This window comes from Heteronotia binoei, chromosome 3, assembly GCF_032191835.1.
Source record: "Heteronotia binoei isolate CCM8104 ecotype False Entrance Well chromosome 3, APGP_CSIRO_Hbin_v1, whole genome shotgun sequence".
NCBI lineage: Eukaryota > Metazoa > Chordata > Lepidosauria > Squamata > Gekkonidae > Heteronotia > Heteronotia binoei.
The window spans coordinates 81,297,454-81,318,568 of record NC_083225.1 but is presented as its reverse complement, the minus strand read 5'-3'; the positions used below and the strand labels follow the sequence as shown (position 1 = coordinate 81,318,568).

Sequence of the window (21,115 nt, the reverse complement as noted above, 5' to 3'; positions counted from 1 at the left end):
CATTATCAGTTGTGATTCAGTAGTTTCTCTAATTTCCCTTTGAAATTCCTTTGCAAGAGAACTGCTGCTCTTAGGGCAGCAGCTGAATGTCCTGGAAAATTAAAATGTCCCCCCACTGGTTTTTGAAAATTGTGCTTTTAAATAGCAGTAGAAAGAGTAAGAGTTCTTAGTACCTTAAAGACTAACAAAATTTTTGGTAGGGTATGTGCTTTCATGAGTCACTGCTCACTTGTTCAGGCTTATTTCTATTTATTCTTTGCATCCTCCTGAAATGAATCCCCCTGTACCAAATTGAGACCTAGGTTTGATGTAGTGGTTAAGTGTGCGGACTCTTATCTGGGAGAACCAGGTTTGATTCTCCACTCCTCCACTTGTAGCTGCTGGAATGGCCTTGGTCAGCCATAGTTCTCGTAGGAGTTGTCCTTGAAAGGGCAGCTGCTATAAGAGCTCTCTTAGCTCCACCTACTTCACAGGGTGTCTGTTGTGGAAAGGGGGAGGTAAAGGAGATTGTGACCGCTCTGAGACTCCAATATCATCATCTTCATTACCAATGCTAAGAACTCCACACCTACTACCCCTCTGCATATCATCCCTAATCCAATCATTTCTGCTATTGCCATTCAACATCTTACATCATCCTTATAAAGTTTATATCTCCGGTACCTCATGTTATTTATGCCACATATGGCTTGGCCTGACAAAGTGACATATATGTCAGATCCAGCCCTCATAACAAATGAGTTTGACACCTCTGGTCTATATGATAGCCCTTCAACTACTTGAAGATGGTTATATCACCTCTCAATTGATTGAAGTAGATGAAGGTTTGGAGCCAGGATGCTGAGATATAGGAAACTTTTAAAAATGTATGTATCTAACATTTTCCTGCTTTGTCAAAGCAGAGTATAGATAATTTACAAGAAGTCTTTTTGTGCTCAAGGATAGGTCATATCTGAGTCTGGATATTATATTATATTGCCATGGGGGAAAAGGCTTGGGTTAAAGAAGGCAATATTTTCTGTCTTGACTGATGCTAATGCAGAGTAATTTTAAACCTGTCTCCAAGATGACCCCTCAGGCAAATGTTCTATTGAAATACTGGGCTGAGGGTTAAGTAGTTAGTGCATATTTCTACTTTTATATGTCTTAGTGTTATTGGAGGATATCATTCTAAGCCAGCTGTTTGAAAAACCCTCATTTAACTAGTACATTATCTTCACCTTTTTTTGAAGATACAACAGCAAACCCAGAGGAATGTAAAGCAAATGATGGTATTTTAGTGACTTGTATTTCTTTGAAACCATGGGGAAAATACAAATGTTTCAAAAAGTAATTTTAAAATAAATCGCATGTTATTTCAATTCAGAATTGGTACATGTTAGTAGAACATGTAGCAAAACAAAGTACCAAGTTTTATTACTTTTGAGTGGCACCTAAAACATGAATATCTAAATAGGAGTAACTCAGAATTCTGACTCCCCAGCTCACTTATAATTCAGTTTGATGATAAATGGCATGATGGCTTGATGACTCCTATCAAAAAGATCCACAGTATGGGGGGCAGGGTGAGGCAATTTTCACCTTTTGGCCACCCTTCAACTTTCTACTCATGCTGCTTCTGGGGGTCCCTATTCACCCTGGAACAGTTTTTCCAGGGACATTCTAGGCTGCATTTGTGGGAGGGGAGGCAGGGAAGTCATGCTTTTATGCACAGGAGTCTTTCCATGGCAGATGTTTTACATAGGATCCAACATAGTATGTGGATTACAAGTTAACAGTTTAAAACAGCTGCCCATTGTTTTCAAAGTCAGAATTGAAATGTGGTGTCCTGTCATAATTTATTTAGAATTAATTTGACATTTTCACAGGTCATAAAGGACTGCTTGGCATAAATCCATTTACTTTAACTTACCATACTGGGCATACAGTTATATGGCTGACTGTTAAGTGAAGAACCTTTCTTCCCAGATAACTGAATCCTTTCAGGGTTATCATATCATCTCTCAGTTAATTGAAGTAAATGAAGGTTTACCATGCATACCATGGTAAACAATAGATAAATTGTAATTGCCCAAGAGAAACATATCTCACTATTATTTTACATTCTATTTAATTTTGAATAATTTTATTATTTATCTTGATACCACATTACATGAAAAAACGCGCTTGGGAGGTGCACACTGGAAGGGGTTCTAGCCCCAACTGGTGGACCTTTTGATGGCACTTGGGTTTTTTGGCCACTGTGTGACACAGAGTGTTGGACTGGATGGGCCATTGGCCTGATCCAACATGGCTTCTCTTATGTAACCCTACATTGTAGGTGTTACATACAAGTGTCTATGCAAAGTGAAATCACCATTTATTTCAGAAATAGTTTACAGTTATTAGCCATTTTCTTTGTACTGGTTCCTGGAATACCAAACCTGATATTGCACATATGCAGGATGACTTTTCCACTATCATATTTTGTTGCACTATGGTCGTTTTCGCACTCACCTCCAGCCGGCGCGACCCCCCTCTTCACCGCGCAGGATCTGCGCGGATTTCGCACTAAATGCCACGGAGCAGCCTTTTGCGCCGGAAACTCCCGACGCAAAAGCCGCTCAAACGCCAAACTGCTTTTTGGCGATTTACGTTTGAGCGGCTTTTGCGACGGGAGTTTCCGGCGCAAAAGGCTGCTCCGCGGCATTTAGTGAGAAAGCCGCGCAGATCCTGCGCAGTGAAGAGGGGGGTCACGCTGGCTGGAGGTGAGTGCGAAAACGACCTATGTGAAAGCTGACCATTTTAAAGAGCTTAGAAAAAACTACAGAAATATAACTGTTCCTCATGACTATATGGTACAAAATTAAAAACTAACTTTTTATGACTCATGAAAAATGTTATGCTTTAGTTTCAAGATATTGGATTTGATAAAACTAAATGTCATTAATTAGCATGTAGAAACAATATATTGAAGTACTAGTCACCAAACTTTTCTTAGGCCATTGCACCTCTGTAACAAAAAAGTAGTTCACATAAAGGGGTTCTGTGAGCATTCTCAAATACTTCCTAGTGAAAAAGAATGATGTTTCAATCTGTATTTGATCACATTGCTCCATTTTCAAAGGCAGTCTGTTGGACTGGATATTAGCGATGCTCTGAACCAGTGTTCCCTCTAGCTCACAGATTTTTAGCCTCCAGCTCATACATTTTAGTCTTAGCTCAGGAAGGATGACCCGAAAGCACGCTAATTCATGCAGTAGCTCACAACTTTAATGCCAGTAGCTCACAACAAAGTAGAATTTTTGCTCACAAGACTTTGCAACTTACAGGGAACATTGCTCTGAATATATTCAGTGTAGTTCCAACTTAAAAAAAAAAAAAATTACCATTTACAGAGGTAGTTCTGCTGGCTTGCTATGGTAAAAAAGAAAACTCTCCAGAAGGTTTGCCTGTGAAAGTCTTTGAGAAAAGCAGGAGACTCAGCCTGTCTTGCTTTTAGATGTATTATTTTTCAAGTTAATGGAGTTTGACTTCTAATACACTGCAGCTGAGGACTTGAGTGAAAATTATTATGCATCCATAGTGCCATCAGTGTATATGGAGTTTTATGAAAGCTTTACAATCTACATTTCACCAGGTAACATTGGGTAGAAGTGTGGAAACATAGAAAGCCAGTACTAAGAGGTTAAACCAAAGCCTATATGGAAAATGTGAATGTTGAGGATATGGCAAGATAGACTAGGGCAAGGTCATGGAGGGCTCCAAAGAGAAGGACAAGATGTCCATGCAGACATACTGGCTCCACTGATTCACTCAGCTGATAGGAACTTGGACCAATATATCTTATCAACAGAGCTTGTTCTCTATGCACATAAAGACAGTGCATTTATTGTGTTCCCCAATTATGTACTAAAGCACTAGCTCAGGATTGTGGCAAGCCTCCATGTGGATGAGTCCTAAGTTACCAAAACAAACTTCATTAAAAAAATCACTACCAGGCATTTCTATAAAGTTTGTTATGGATGCTTGAACATCACTGAGTATGGGAATTGCACTACACCATCCAGAGCTCTCCTTTAGATGATTGTCCTGCTTTCTCCCATAATAATTATAAATGGATTTCGTCCACAGGATAAGAGAAAGGCATCCTATTTCATTTTGGATTTTTAAAAATAAGTATATCTGTATAATATCTGTCCCAGCTAAAGTATCTGTCTCTAGCAGAGACCTCCACTTAAGTATGTCCTTTTGTGTGGAGAACAGCTTATTGAGAATGGGGTTACCCCTACCAACCATATCTTTAAAGACAAATTACAAAGTTAGTTAATTAGTGTTGAAAAGCAATGCAAAAGTAAAACAATGCCTTCTGTTGGCTCAATTGGATCAGTCTATAGTCAAACCAGTTACCAAAAATTGAGAAGAGGGGAATCAGACAACAGAGAAGCATTTGAGTTGTGCAAAATTCTTATTCAGACAGTTGGCTAGTGCAATAATAAAATTAAATCAGATGCTGCATGCCTAGGCTTTTTTCCCCGTGAACAAATTTTCAGTTTGGGAAAAAACAGTATGTGAAAAGACAAGGTTAGTGGAGTATGTTAAGTAGGAAGCAGGATGTTCCTTCTAATGAGAAAAAAATACTGAAAAAATATTTGGAATTTCTAGTAAAAAAAATTGTAAGTAATATCTGATAGATTCAGATTTTGAAAGAAGGGTAATATATTGATAACTAATTGATATATCTATAAACAGGACTTTTTTGTAGCAGGAACTCTTATGCATATTAGGCTACACTCCCCTGATGTAGCCAATCCTCCGAGAGCTTATAGGGCTCTTTTTGCAGGGCCTACTGTAAGTTCTTGGGAGGACTGGCTGCATCAGGAGGGTTTAGCCTAATATGCAAAGGAAATCCTGCTACAAAAAAAGCCCTGCCCATAAGCAATACAATTATTTAAGCTTATGTTATTCAGCCATATTTTAGTAGTTTTTAAAAGGCATAAAGTATCATGTAGCCCAGTTTTGTATAGTTTTAAGCCTAAGTAAACAGAAGAAAAAGCTGATAGTTTCTCTTTGTTATAGCTTTTTAAACTGTTAAGAATTGCTGAAGAGGTAGACATTATGGGAGAATCTCTGCACTCACTGCAAAGCTGAAGACTGGTGCTGAAAGCAATTTGACATTTATCAGTTAGAATTTCTGCTGAGTATCTGATGATTGGATCCTTAAGGAATCTTCTTTTTCATATGCATTTTAAAGTTGCCATCTGCAGCCCCTTTAGTGTGCTACTCAAAGCAAATTCATAGTGGCTGCAGCTGCTTCTCACAGCTGCTGTTCTAACTCGAAACAGATGTCAAAGCCAGAGGTCTGACATTTGGTGGAAATGTGCTATTAAACACCACCTTAGTGGTTTATTAAATCCTGCAAGATAACAAGTCATGGAATAAATTGCTTTCATGCTATACTTGTGTACAAATTGCAGAGTCTACTGGGAGTTATAAATGCATCAGATAGATATATTCCTTTTTCGACAAAGGAATAACTATGAAATGTAAGTTTGAAGATGCTGTTAAAAAATTGCAGAACATACATAAAACATGCATTTCAGGTAGAATATTCACTTATTGACCCTGATCCACAGATGCTATCACACTATAGTCCTGTTAAAATCAATGGAACATCAGGGTTGTTGTTTTTTTAATGAGAAGAATATCCCATTGATTTTAACAGGACATAACCACAACAAACTCTCTCTAGATTGTGATGGTGAAAGTTGATGAGAAGGTTTTGAGAGAGCTTTGTGAGCAGCTTTTCAGAAAGCATCTTCCAGTTCCACTGGAGTGAGAAATCCTGTTTGCCTAATTACAATTAGATATTTTTGTGTTCACTGCTGAAAACTATCTGTAGGAATTTCTGATGGAAATTGGCTGCTTAAAACTATCTGTGTTCAATTACATACATATGTAGTCTTACAGTATTCAGCGGTGACGGCTTCACATATGAAAAATCACAGTTTTAAAAGAAGCATGAGATGTTTGAAAGAAGAATTTCATTAAATTTCAGCAGGTGAAGTGAGCTTAGTTGAAGACTGAGAGATTTTTTTGTATGAACACTGAACCAACAGTTGCTTTTATATTTATTAATTGTTGTTCTGTTAAGGGTAAGCAGATCTATCCCGCAGGGCTCTCTACATGTCAGGGCTACTGTAGTAGATGTTTGATTAAAATATAAGATTATTAATTTGATCGTGGTCCACATGTGTACAGAATCCTTTGCACTGCTGACTGCGAGAACAGAAATTGAAAGTTTATGTTATATTCCTCAGGACAGAATATTTTATGAAGTATGCTTAAATCTCAGTAACTTTGCTTTCTTGTTGTTTTTCATTGAGAGACATTTGAGTAAGTACTGGTGCACTTATTCCACTATGAATAGTGCACACACGGATTTACAGACATGTAAGAAAAATGTTTAAGTGCACATTTCCACCTGTTCCATTCTTTGACTGTGCTGTTAATAACAGAAGAAATGCCCTTGACGATAAAGTAAAACAAACTGCAATCCCACCTGCTCCATCTCTCTTCTCCATTTCCCCCACCCCCAAAATTAAGAAAATAAATGCTACAACCAATATGCAGTTTTCAGAAAAGCAAACAAAAAACTATGTGTAACTAACCACAGCATTGCAGTCACTGTTAAGAAGCTATAGTGGGAAAGTATAATTACAAAAAGAGAATGATCTGTTTAACAAACAGTGTAGCAATAAGTCTTGAAAACCTCCATGGTGTGTGAGCAGGAGTGTTGGACTGTGATAAGGAGATTTAATTGAACAAATATTGGTACAACTTTGTTAGTCGACTATATTAAGGTCCCCCTCTTGACTACCCCATTGTCCCATATTCAGAACGAAAAGGCAACTACATTTTTCCTTGATGTGGGTCACTCTGTTTGCCTATGGATTTATTATTCCTAGTTTAGCAGGGAAGCAGTACAACAGAGAGCACTTTAGATTAACAGTGCTATCCTGTGCAGATTTCAGTAGTCTTGAACTGTAGTGACTCTATATGTATGACTGCATTAACACCAAAGTACTTGGTGTTCAAGATCCATTCAAAATCAGGTTGTGTTTGTATATCATTTTTGTTCTTAATAGGTCATTGAGAATGTACCAAAGTGTTTGGGTTTTTCTGAGCATGGAAGGGAACTAAGCAGGATCATTCTTAGCAATGGCAAACAGGGTATCATTGGATTACTTCAGTATTAACACTGGGGAATTTTGCACTAATGTTGATTACTAAAGCAAAAGAATCAAGACAAACAAACCTAACATATCCAATATATATATTACTCTTCCCAAGAAATAGGTTGATCAATAACTTTTATTATCTATCTACATTTCAACCTGAAAAGAATTGGTATGAATATACTTGCCTGGGTGAACTACAAGGAGCATATTCTGCACACTGTAGAACTTTTAGTTCATTTATACAAAGTTATCTGTTCTGTATTCAATTCCAGAATGAACACTGAAGTTCTTCTATATTTTTGTGTGTGTATGTGTTTTCCCTCTTTTCTTTTTGATACCTCTACTTCTGTTACTAAAGGAAGAAATGCTCCTGGAAAGCCAGTGAGAGAGGTTAGTGAGCCTGATGCCAATTGCAATAGCTTTTTATTTGCTGCATTCTTTTGTCTGGCACTGATGGCGCAGCATGTGTGTTGCTAGGTACATTGCACAGGTATACTCTAACACACAATACCTCTCAACTTTCAGTGGACATAAAAACAGAAGTTGGAGGAATGTACTGTGCCAATTGGCCTTCTAAAAGACATTAGCAAAAGGTGACAAATATGAAAGCATGTTTCTTTTGAAAACAATCTTCTTTTTAAGATAATTGTTATGTTGTGAAGTGACAATCTGCCTTTGTCCATGTCACATATTTGGCTACAAGTTACAAATCTATTTCTCTGAAAATGATAGAAAATAGAGGGTTGAGAGGTATAAATAATATATTACTTTAGCTTGCAAGCTCAGCATTGCACCAGCAGAATGTCACTAACACCTGTGAACTCTACTGTGCTGCATTTAAGTATGTTTGTGAACTGATGTGAACAGAGTACTGGATTTGTGAACTGATGTGAACAGAGTACTGGATTTGTGAACTGATGTGAATAGAGTACTGGATTTTAACCCTGGGAACTGTAGATTGAAATCCAGCTCAGCTACTGAGTGCTCTGGGAGGCTGCAGGCAAATCTCTTCATCTCATTTTCAACCCTACATCTGTAAAACGTTTTGCTTTGTGATGCATGTAGTGAGGTTGTAAATGGATCTTAAAGTATCATTTAAGTTATCTGTCACATTATAGCTAGATAAAATCATTTGCATTCCTTGGAAATCAAGACTGAAGATGCTGATAACAAATTTCCATGGATCTTTCACTTCTAGAAGGATAATTTCTCTGCTGTTACTGGACTAGAAATATTGAGTTATCTCAAGCTGTTTGCAAGGTATTTGGATATAAAGGTAGTAACAACAACAATAATAATAAAGATGACTTTAAAAGACTGATCAGTCACTGACTACTAGCCTTGGGCTCTATGCCTTGTGTTTTATTTTTTATTTATTTTATTTATTTATGATTTGTATCCCGCCCTTCCCACAAGTGGCTCAGGGCGGCTTCCAACAACTAGTCAAACATAAAATTAAACAATATTTAAATATATAAACAGTTAAACTTTTAAAACAGTTAAAACCTTAAAAACCAGTAAACATTCCAAATATATATATAAAAAGAAAAAACAGGAGACTGGCAAGCTACATTGAGTTCTCATCTCAGCTAGGTGTAAGCTAGCCGGAAGAGGGTCGTCTTACAGGCCCTGTGGAACTGAACAAGGTCCTGCAGGGCCCTCACCTCCGGCAGCTGATTCCACCATGTAGGGGCCATAACAGAGAAAGCCCTTTCTCTGGTGGATTTCAAGCGGGCTTCTTTCAGCCCAGGGATAGTGAGGAGATTTTGTGTTACCGACCTCAGTACTCTCTGGGGAACATGTGGGGAGAGACGGTCCTTCAGGTAGGCAGGTCCCAGGCCATATAGGGCTTTAAAGGTAATAACCAGCACCTTGTACTGGACTCGGTATATCACTGGAAGCCAGTGCAGGGTCCGAAGACCCGGCCGAATGTGTCCCCACTTTGGGAGACCTAGTAACAGCCGGGCCGTGGCATTCTGCACCAGCTGCAATTTCCGAGTTTGGGACAGGGGCAGCCCCATGTAGAGGGCATTGCAGTAGTCTAACCTCGAGGTGACCGTAGCATGGTTCACTGTTGCTAGGTCGTCGCGCTCCAGGAAGGGGGCCAACTACCTTGCCCGCCTAAGGTGAAAGAACGCAGACTTGGCAGCGGCTGCTATCTGAGCCTCCATCTTTAGAGAAGGCTCTAATAGTACTCCCAAGCTCCTGACCCTGTCCGCCGCTGTCAGTGGCACACCGTCAAAAACTGGTAGGGGGATTCCCCCTCACGGCCCGCAGCGACCCAAGCGAAGGACCTCTGTCTTCGCAGGATTTAGCCTCAGCCCACTCAGTCTGAGCCACTCAGCCACGGCCTGTAGTGCCCGATCAAGATTTTCTGGGGCGCAGACCGGCTGGCCGTCCATCAGCAGATAGAGCTGGGTGTCATCAGCATCAGTGTTGGCCTTTCACAGTAACTGGTAGTCATTGTGTGATGCATTATGCTGGACTCAGATGGACCACTGATCTGATCAAGCAGGGTTCTTCTTAAGTTCTTCGGAGTAAAAGTGGAACATTCAGGTAGTACTCTAGGGTAATGGTACTATAGTGATCTTGATTCCAACCAAAATGCAGCCAATAGGAAATTTGGTCTTGTAGACCAAATTCTGGCATTTTAATAATTGTACTTAAGTATGACTATAATGATATAATGATTTAGGCAGATATTTTTGCACATGTAAAGCATGAATTGAATTGCTGTAATTTTAACCATACTTACTAGGAAACAAGTCTCATTAAACTTAATGAGAACAATGAGTAAACAATGTTTAGCCATGTTTTAATTATTTTATGTTTTTCCATGTGCATTTTGGCTTGGTTTTGTTTTAATAACGTGTTTTTGTTTGGTTTTAATATGTGTGTTCTTATTAGGTATGTTCTTAATTTGTTGGCTGCCTTGATAGCCCTGAGTATAAATAAGTATATGTATGTACAATGAGCTGTGTGTGAACTAGTAAAAGGCAACTGACTATGAAAGCAATTTGATTACCTCAGATGAGGTGAAATTAACTGGAGAAGATAGTAAATGGATTTTGAAGCCTTAGTGAAATAGTCCACAGAGCTTGTGGGGAAGAAGAAAAGAAATGAGAAGAAAAGGAGAAACTTTGAGACTTGCTCCCCATTAAAACCAGCTAAGCAGCTGTGCATAGACAGCAACTTGCAAATGAAAGAATCAGTAAGAGACTTTTCTAATAGTTTCTCCCCTAACAAATACAAGGCTCGTCTAGACCCAGACAGCAAGCCAGCCTCCCAATTATCCATAAATCATCCCCCCCATGAAGCTGACAAACTTATCAGGGAGGTCAGATTAGCTGACTCACAGCCACCTTGTTCATCTTTCTCAGTGATGGAATACAATTCCTCTGAAGCTAGGTGGCATGAGCAAGACGCCCAAAAGATTCTCTGCTCAAATATATAGGAGATAATTGCCTCCTTACCAGTGAAACTTTTGTGACTATTTTTCAACAATTAAACAGTATTCCTGATAAATGTGATCGCCTTAGGCTTAGGCAAAACCTTAGTGCCTCGTTATCAGAGACCCTGCCTAAAAGAAATAAACCTGACCTAAGAACACATAATATACCATTTCCCTCTCAAAGGGTAAGGAACAGTGAGGAAGGTATACAGCTGTGCTGCAGATTGCAAAACCATCAAATTGTATTATTGATTAAACATAATTTTGTGAACTGGGGGCACTGGGTACATTAAAGACCAATCCTCTACTCTCTGAGCCCAACTCCTGCAGGTAGAAATTTGTCTCATTGACCCTGAGAGAGTAGAAAAAATTTCAAATATTTTTAAGCAACCAATAATTCCCTCTATGCTTCTGAAAATGAGGGGTTTTTTTTAAATCTTTCTTTGGAATCTTCTCAACCAGAGTCTTCATTGATGAAACTGTCCAAGCATTAATTCCAGGGACTATAAGTGGAAAATCTTCCACTTTAGGATATGGAAATGAACCCCTCCTGACACTATGGACAATGATTCAAGCTTTCTCCAAAACACGGAATGCAAATTGCCTAGATTTCAAATTAGTTCAACTATAATTAAGGTGCCGGGAAAAATAGAACAGCTGTATCCTGTAAATTCATCTAGAATATTTTATTTGGAAGAACAAATAAACTTTTTTCTACACTGGAGAAATTGAAGAACTCACTGCACCTCCCTTGCACTACAGCTGAACCTCTTAATTGGTCCCTGTGAGACAACCACCTAAAAAGAAGTCAAAGACCTGATCCTATGAGGATGATTTGACCTCCCTCATATCTGACACTGACACGTTGCAGCACTCCCACAACCCTGATAAGTCATTATCTAGTTCTACTCTGTCAAAGGTGTTGACTCCAACTTTGCCATCCACTTATAAAGATAATTTGTTGGAGGGGGGATCAATGGTAAGGAGCAGAGCATCTAAAGTAAAAGCCAGCAAATCCTCACAGGTGCCTCTTATTATACAAAGCAAGGACCAAAGCATCTCAATAAGTGATGCTAAAATATTGTCTCCTGTATGTCTACAGAAAAAGAACATCCAATGATTGAAATTGACTTTGATGCCTTTAAAAAGAGAATTGAGAGAAATTTTTGAACATTTTAGAACCTCCTGACCCCATAAATGACTCTGAAATTTCTGTCTTCAGTAGTGGACAGATTTTTTTGAAGACTGTTTAGTTGTATCTTAGCTCCAAAAGTACACTGATTTGCTGGGTTTAGTAGGGCAGCAGATGGGTACTATACTAATAAGGAAATTATGGTCATTAGAAAAATTTAGAAGTTATAATTTGATGTCACTAGTACTAATATTTTGGGGGTTTACAGTTCTCACCTCTCTTTGTGGTTTGTGAAAGAGGATTGTGATATTTTACTGAAAATTTCAGCTGTTTTAAAAGTGTATTATCATTGCCGATTTTACAATTGATGTAGTGATAGATTATAATTTTATAAGCATAATTAGTTCTTACAATTTTATATTTATTATTATTTAGGAAATACAATGCAAGAATAACTATGCATACCGAAGTTAGGCTGTCATTAACTGTGTATTAAATATAGTTTGAGGTAGATTCTATCTGTATAGAAACTAAACTATGGGAATTTCTATTAGTTATTACAGCCTCTATCAGTGCCAACCCATTTGTTGGTTTTGTAGTGTGTTTTTTTTTGGGGGGGAGCACTAGTATATATTGGGATACTTGACACCTGCAAACCTTTACCCTTTAAGATGACTTTTTGAAAGTTTTAATGGAAGCTTTTATATTTGAGATAGTAATAGATCTCCGTTTGCCTGCTCGAAATTTTACTATGTATCTAGTTTTTGGACTGTAGTTGTATTGTAATAAAATTTATATTTTTAAAAATATATTTTTTAAAAGTGTTTTGGAGTTGTAGAAAGTGCTAAAGTAATTTTTAAAAATCTGTCAGTGAGTCATTTAGAGAGCAATCCTAAGCACATCTACATGGAATCCTATTCCACTCTATTCAGTGGGGTTTAATTATTTGAGGAACCAACATAGCAGTTTTCAAGTAATATGTCTTAGTTCTTCGTGCCACTTTAATCCTATCTAGTATTTCTATCATACTGCACACATTCTTATTTTTCATGGTTTCTGTACATTCCCATGTATGGGTTCTTCAGCTTCAGAACAATCAAAACTAATTTTTCCTACATGAAAATATACACAAATGGACATGCTGTGACTGTGAAAAGCATGGGGATATTGGAAAAAATGGTACAGGGTAACTTCCAAATGGATATAATCACACTAAAAGAGACATGCAGACTTCATCATAGTGTGTGTTATATTTCCTGCGTGGTATGTATCCTGTTGTCAACAACGGAGGGAAGGTTTGAATGGAGATACATTACAGCTGTATGTGTATGGATGTAGAATCATAGAGTTATAAGGGATCTCCAGGGTCATCTAGTCCAACCCCCAGTGTAAACTGAATCTGTATTATTGGAGTCAACAGCAGTACTGACTTGACAAGTGATATCATCTAAGGTCACTGCCTCTGCATGGAGCACCTAGTGCACCTTCCATATGTGTCTTTAAACATAAAACCGCATTATGGAAGGGCAGGAGTAGTAGTTACTCTGGTGCAGGGACAGGCATAGGGCAGAGGCAGCAGAAAAGGTAGGGAGTATGTCAAGGATGGTGGTGAGAACAAATGAGTAGTGAAAACAAACAAGGATTCTCCCCAATATATCACCAGAGGCCACTGCCTGGACTCTGCTTCAGATAATTTGAGCAGGGCTTTGGAGGCCGTAGGCTGGGTGGTTACAGCAGAGCAGGCTGAATCTCAATCCAGCTAAGATGGAGTCTCTGTGCCTAGGTTCAGGATTCAGACCCCCAACCTTCGACAGGGCACCATTGGTGCTTGCACTGAGGGTAAAGAACCTAAGGGTAATCCTGGATGCCTCACTTTCTATAGAGACCTTTTGCCACGTCTGGTGATGGTACTAACCAAGAGCCAGTTTGGTGTAGCGTAAACTCTAATCTGGGAGAACCAGGTTTGATTCCCACTCCTCCACACGCACCTGCTGAGTGAACTTGGGTCAGTCACAGTTCTGGAAAGAGCAGTTCTGGAAAGAGCTCCCTTAGCTCCACCTACCTCACAAGGTGTTGGTTTTGGGGAGAGGAAAAGAAGGTAATTGTAAGCCACTCCAAAATTCCTTTGGGTAGTGAAGGGTGGGGTATGAAACCAACTCTTCTTCCTCTTCCTTTTATCATCTTTGATCAGTCAACTAGTTCCTTATCTCTCCTCCTGGGACTTGGCTACAGTGATCCATGTAGTTGTCACTTCCAGGTTAGATTACTGTAACTTGCTTTATGTGGGCTTATCCTTGAATCTGATCCAGAAACTCCAGCTGGTGCAAAATGCAGCAGCTTGCCTGCTGACTGCGATGTCTGTGTGGGTGCACATTGTTGGTGCTGCGCCAATTGCGCTGGCTACCAGTTGAGTACTGGATCTATTTCAAGATGATGGTATTAACCTTTAAAGCCCTGTGCAGCCTGGGACCAACATAGATAAGGGACAGTCTCTCCCCATATGGCTGTCAGAGAGCCTTGCACTCTGCTGACCAGTATCTTACTGACTGTTCCCAGTCCAAAGGACGTTCACTTAGCCTCAACCATCCTGGCCCCATCTGGTAGAACATGCTTCCATCTGAAATCAGGGCCTTGCAGGACTTACTACAGTTTCACATCTGTAAAATGCAGCTGTTCCACCAGGGCTTTGGTTGAGGCAGCAGACACCCAATCATTTGTCTGTCCTTGCTGAAAATTGCCCTATTATATCTGCCCATGTAGAAAGAGGCTATTACTTTGCTGTGACTCTTGCTCTCTCATCTATCCAGCTTATGGGACCTATAATGTATACTTTGCCATCTTTTAAATTGGTTTTAAAGTAATTTATTGTGATAACTTGTTTTTATGACTTTATGTTACCCACCCTGAGTCCACTTAAAGGAAGGGTGGGATATATATCAAATAAATAAATAAATAATGGTTAGTGAGAACATAGTACTTGTGAAAGGTGCCAGTTTAACATAGTCTTCATACATCGTATCCAGAAAAAGAGGATGCAGTAGTGGTAGTTTATACCTAATTATTAAATGGCCATTTTCTGTACTCTGGTCAGTTGCTCTCCAAGAAAAACATTTTTTTTGTCTAATTCGAAATACTTCTGCCAGGTAGATTAATTCTTAGACTGGGCTTCAGCAGGAACTGGAACACTCAGCCTTGAGTGTTGGCATTTTGAGGAAGGTTTAGGGTTTAGTCATTTATTCTTAGTTTTTTGTGGTGTCATGAATATATGGGTAATGACATTAAAATCCTTACCTGTCATTGCACTATATACATCAAACATTTGATGCTTTTTGTTGTCTTGATTTTCTTGGACTCTCCAGGATTTTTCAGGATTTTTTTTTTTACATTGTGTGTGTGTGATGCTGGTGGTGGTTTTCAGTTTCCAAAAACTTCAGGACCGTTTTAGCAATTGTCCTTTATTACTTTCCCACCTCCTCCAGAGGTAGCAGGGAGGGAGAGGAAGCTGGTATTGCCATAGTAGCTGTTTGGTATCTTCCTATTTAAATTTTAAAAGGGTGTTATTTTATATGGGAAGATCTGGCCTCTGAAATCATAGAAAATAATGGCCTTTTAAATTTTAAAGGACAGGAAATGCCAGCTAACTGGGAAGTCCTGGGCCCATTACCCATAGAAAATGATGGGGCCATCTCTACCTGATCAGTTGTTAGGTACAGAGTAACGGCTGTTTGATGGACTACCTCTGTCTCTCATGTCCTAAAACCCTCCCAAAATTCCTGGAATTTCATTCCATTACTCCTGGAATTTGGGAGTATTTTGGTCTATTATGGCTTTAGTGCAGGGGTGGCCAAACTGTGGCTCGGGAGCCACATGTGGCTCTTTTACACATATCGTATGGCTCTCAAAGCCCCCATCACTCTGTCGGCCAGCTTGGAGAAGATATTTCTTTCTTTAAATCATTTCTCCAAGCCAGCCAGCAGCTTGGAGAATGCATTTAAAGTTGCTTTCTTTCAACCTCTCCTCCCTCTCCTTTATCTATTTTCCTTCCTTTCTTTCATATCTTGGGGCTTTCAAACATCTGACATTTATTCTACGTGGCTCTTATGTTAAGCAAGTTGGCCATCCCTGCTCTAGTGTATCTGAGTACACTCTCCTAAGGCAGTTCTGACCAAGTTACGTGTTCTAGTCTTCTTTATTCACAGGTCATACCAGACCTAACTGTTGTGAATAGGATGGGAGAGAGAGACACTGCTGACTTGAAAGTCATACCATGTAGAAGTGACAGCTCAAAATATGAGCAACTTCAGTTCCCAGTTTAGCACAGTAGCACTAAACCAGTAACATATATGAAATAGAAAGTAACTGGAATGAAGTTGGTACAGCAAATCTTGTATCAATATCATTTGTATTTATGGTTGATAATAAAGTCTAGGTAGTGCCTGTTGGTCTTATAGTCGCTGCTGTCTTCATTAAATGGCCAGAGTTATGTGGCAGTCATATGAAGAGATCAACACACCAGATATAATAAACTGAATAAAAATCTCTATACATGCACTCCAAAATAGCTTCTTCATACTTCCTGAGTGCCCAGTCGTGGTTTTCCATAGTTGGTCTATCACTCTTTCTGGATTTTCCTTTTCTGATCTGTCCTTTCTGGTTTAAGAACATAAAACTGTGTACTGATCGTTTGGTGACTTGCCTGCCTGTCGCAAAGGTAGCAGAGATTACGCATGTTCTAGACAGGCTGATAGACAGTGCTGGGAAGGAGCCAGTGGTCATGGTACATGTCAGCACCAATGATGTGGGGAAATACCTACTGGTATTTCAAGAAGATCCCCCATCCAAGTTTTTGCCAGACAACCCTTAGTTCCCGAGATCTGATGATATTGGGCTTGCCTGGACTATCCAGGTCAGGGCAAAACTAAAATAATTTCAATGACTAACCATGCAAAGAATCTTACTGCAAAACAACAATCTGATATGCTCAGCTTTTCTTTGTCACTTGACAATGGCATTAATATAAGCCAAATTCCTGTAATACATAACTGTTTTAAGAGAGCTAGATTCAAGTCAAGTAGTACCTTAAAGACCAACTAGATTTCCAGGGTATGAGCTTGCAAGAGTCAAAAGCCCCCTTTATCAAATACTTCTTCAGAGACGGTATTTTAAGAGATTCTGTGAATGTATGCAGGATTGTATAGCACTCATTTTGGTCACCCAACAGAAGCTTTGCTCAGGGTATTACTCTCATTAACATCAGTTAAGATTCTGGCAAGTTCCCCAGTCAAGCTGTGTAGTTCATTATGATTGATCAGGTTCACTGTTATACCCTCTGATTCATTTACAAACATTTGGGCAGCAAATTCATGTTCATGTTTTGATTTTGAAGTTTTCATGCATGTGCCTTTGAAACTGATTTGCCCTGTCTGTCATTTTAAAACTCAGTGTGGTGTTGGCTAAAAACCTGTCTGCAAGTTACACGCAGCTTACTAGTGGTTGTGCAGAGTCAAAGGACACAAAATGATTTGACAATTGCCTTTGCATGGAAAATGCATCTTTACTTCAAAATACTTGATTGCTGAATGTATAACATGTGTGAGTGATATTCTTTATAGCTAGACACAGTGCAGTTTCATTCTCTTCTTTTCCTTTGTTTTACAGGCCACAATGTAGGCAGCCTTTTCCACATGGCGGATGACTTGGGCCGAGCAATGGAAACCTTAGTTACAGTGATGACTGATGACAAGGTGTTAGAATAGCAAGATGCATTTTACAACTTCAGGCGTCCCCGCATGGTTTTTATAATATTCATATGACAAAGGATTAGACTGTAAGAGTTTACAAGAAAACAAATCTATATTTTTGTGAAGGGTAGTGGTACTATACTGTAGATTTCAGTAGTTTCTTAAGTCTGTTATTGTTTTGTTAACAATGGCAGGTTTTACACGTCTATGCAATTGTACAAAAAAAGAAAAATACATGTAAAATCTTGATAGCTAAATAACTTGCCATTTCTTTATATGGAACGCATTTTGGGTTGTTTAAAAATTTATAACAATTATAAAGAAAGATTGTAAACAAAGTGTGCTTTATTAAAAAAAAATTGTTTCTATAAATCCCTTGAAAAAACAAAAAAAATGAGGCAGTGCATTTGTTTAGCATCACTTTTGCTCTGTAATTGTACCAGACAGATATTCATGTTCTGTGTTCTTTTCCTTATATATCAAAGAGAGAGTTTCTGCAACACCAAAACAATTAACTGACATGTCTCATTATTTGTGTCTGACTAGCAGCTGGCTTAAAAAAAAAAGTCTTGTTGTGAACTTCTAGTTGAGGTTACTTTTCCACCTCCTTCCAAGTAGAATGAAGTCTTATTGGATTTATCCAGCTAGTTGGCAATAATACAAAAGAGCACATTACATGACAATGTTATCTTCAGAGCTTGCAAAAATAAAAATAAAAATTGAATCAGTATTCTATGTTCCTGCTGTTTCCTCCACTGCTATGAACCCAAATGTTGTTAATAAATACAAAATAAGAATTGCCTTACCGGATTACTCCTTTGGACTTTATTGTCCGGTATCTGCCTCTAGCACTGGCCAGCACCTTAATGCTTCAAAATAGAAGCCCAATTTGCTTTCATGTCCTGTAATGCCACCCTTGAGAGAGACCCTGCATCTATGCATGTGGGGCTTGGAAAAAATATCTCCTCCTTTCTACAGGCAGTGATCTGCTTCCAGCCTGAAGCATGAGTTGGATTGGTCATTACTATTATTTAGATTTTTATAACAGTGTTAATAAACATTGAAAATTGCCCAGTCTCTTAAAAAGAAGACCACTATAAATCTGCCTTACTTCAAATTTGAAGGAGGCACAGCATTTCAATCAAGCAACAGGAAACAGTGTGGAGTAATCCTATTGGCTCCTGTCCATTGAGGAGCTGAAAGCAGCCACACTGCTTCATGAATTAGTCATCCAAGGCAACAGTTCCCAGAAACTTTTTGCTCCCTGTCTCTTTCTATAAGTAATATCGCACAATTAACAATGACTCAGGAGAGGGATAACAGAAAATAGATGTTCAATAACAGCTCCTCAGGTTTACTACTTTAGAATTTTGAGGTGCTGTTAACAAAAGCTTTACCATTTCATTTTCTTCCATTAACCTTTAATTCCATTGACACACAATAGAATTTTACCATCTAATTCATATTAATATTTTGCAAGAATAAAATCTGTTACCTCTTCTTGTACGAAATGTAATTAAACTCGAAGAAAAAAATTATTTTATTTTTAATGGTAGTTAACATTAAACATGGGTAGTCATGTTATTTCTACCTCACTTTGGTTTTGTGGTGTTCCTGACAATTATGTACAGAAGATATTACATCATCACCACTTGTCCATTGTGTGAACAGATCTTATCATTTTAACAACAATAAATTTAAAACAAGAAGAAAGAAGTAAATAGCAGAAGTCCCAAACCTTCGTTTTTCATAAGAGCTTCTTAAAACTTTGGGTAAGTCTATCCCAGTGGCAGCTCATTGCTTGCACATGGTGAAATTGGCATAGGAGTGAAAAACAGCCCTGTTGCATCTGCTCATGTGTGTGCACATACACATCCTAATGCACTGACGACTGCACCTGGGCCATTACCAAGAACAGGAGATTTGAGCTCACTCTTATGTCATCATTAGGGTTGCCAGGTCCTTTGGATCTGCTGGCAGGGGAAGGGAGAGTAAACTTACTGGGAGCAAGGAGGAACACTGATGTAAACATGATGCGCCTACATGATGCAGAAGTGACATGAGGACGCTGGGGAGTTACACTCTGATTTTGGGGGCAAAACTCTTAAGGTAGAACTAGCTTCTACCATACAGCTTTGCTTAAAAAACAGAATGCCCCCTCAACATCACCGACTTTCCTGTCACTTAATAGATCCAGGTGGGCAGCCATGTTGGTCTGATATAAAATGTTGTTGGTCTTAAAGGTGCAACTTGACTCCTGATTTGTTCTGTTGCCTGTCACTTCTGAGTCACAAAGGGACATCACATTTATTTCTGGCCTTCTGCACATATGGGGGGTTAGTTGGAGAGCCAGAGAGAAGTACCCAAACCTGGGGAAACCCCACTGAAGGATCTGGCATCCCTAGTCCTCATCTACCTGTCCTTTTTTGCCTAAGTGCAAAGTCTTCAAGCACGGAGAAGATGGAAACATTTATTTTACTTTAAAAGCGTATCCTGCTTTTCAGCATGCTTAAAGCAGCTTATAATTAGAGAATTAAACATGTATCATAAAATAAAATACAGCCACAGTAAAAACCATCAGATGAGCCAGCAGAATAAAAAGAATAAATTGGAAAGGCATAAAAAAACAAAATCCATCCTCCACAATTAGGGTTGCCAAGTCCAATTCAAGAAATATCTGGGGACTTTGGGGGCGGAGCCAGGAGACTTTGGGGGTGGAACCAGGATACATTAGGGGTGGAGCCAAGATCAAGGCTGTGACAAGCATAATTGAACTCCAAAGGGAGTTCTGACCATCACATTTAAAGGGGCAGCACACCTTTTCAATGCCTTCCTTCCATAGGAAATAATGAAGGATAGGGGCACCTTCTTTTGGGGCTCATAGAATTGGACCCCCTGGTCCAATCTTTTTGAAACTTGGGGGGTATTTTGGGGAGAGGCACTAGATGCTCTAATGAAACTTTGGTGCCTCTACCCCAAAAAACAACCCCCCAGAGCCCCAGATACCCACGGATCAAGTCTCCATGATTTTCTATGGGATTAAATCTCCATAGGGAATCATATGTTCCCAGCATACATTTCCCTCCCCTCCCCCTGCTTCTGATGACCCTGAAGCAGGCGGAGGGTCTCCAAGCCAGGGGATCCCCTGCTCCCACCTGGGGATTGGCAACCCTATCCACAATACACAATCAATTTCCAGTAAAATAATGACACATGCTACCATCAACTCAAACAAAAGATCATGCAAAATAGTCTCGGGCATCTCAGACTAAGCACAGATGTCTTCTAAATTAGCACACCCTATGTCAACACTGCTATGAGCAGGCTCTCCACCTGCACTAGGATAGATCATGCCTTTTAATTAGAATGTGTATTCTGTATACTCTCATGACCTTTCTTCTGGAAAGTACAAATGAAGATATACAGAAATGAATCTTTCTTTTCTTTTGCGGTTTTCAGCTGAAAATTCTCATTTAAAATTGGAAGTTAATGGAGTGCGCAGTTTTTTTCATCAGGATTTTTGTTTGTTTGTTTTCTTCATAGACATTAGTTTTGAAGTGTGTCTGTCAAA

At 39.1% G+C, this 21,115-nt stretch overlaps 1 protein-coding gene across 4 annotated transcripts in view; it reads left to right on the top strand.

Moving 5' to 3' along the window:
* Nucleotides 1-19,256, top strand: part of DMD (dystrophin) — a 1,885,017-nt gene extending 1,865,761 nt beyond the window's left edge. For 3 of the 4 annotated variants that reach the window (XM_060234097.1, XM_060234099.1, XM_060234098.1), the window contains 2 exons: nucleotides 7,579-7,610; nucleotides 17,462-19,256. In XM_060234097.1, the coding sequence (XP_060090080.1) occupies nucleotides 7,579-7,610; nucleotides 17,462-17,473 (44 nt within the window). In that variant the 3' untranslated portion in view covers nucleotides 17,474-19,256. The remainder of the gene's footprint in view (nucleotides 1-7,578; nucleotides 7,611-17,461) is intronic. The other variant, XM_060234096.1, reaches the window with a different exon arrangement.
* The last annotated feature ends 1,859 nt before the right edge of the window (nucleotides 19,257-21,115 follow it).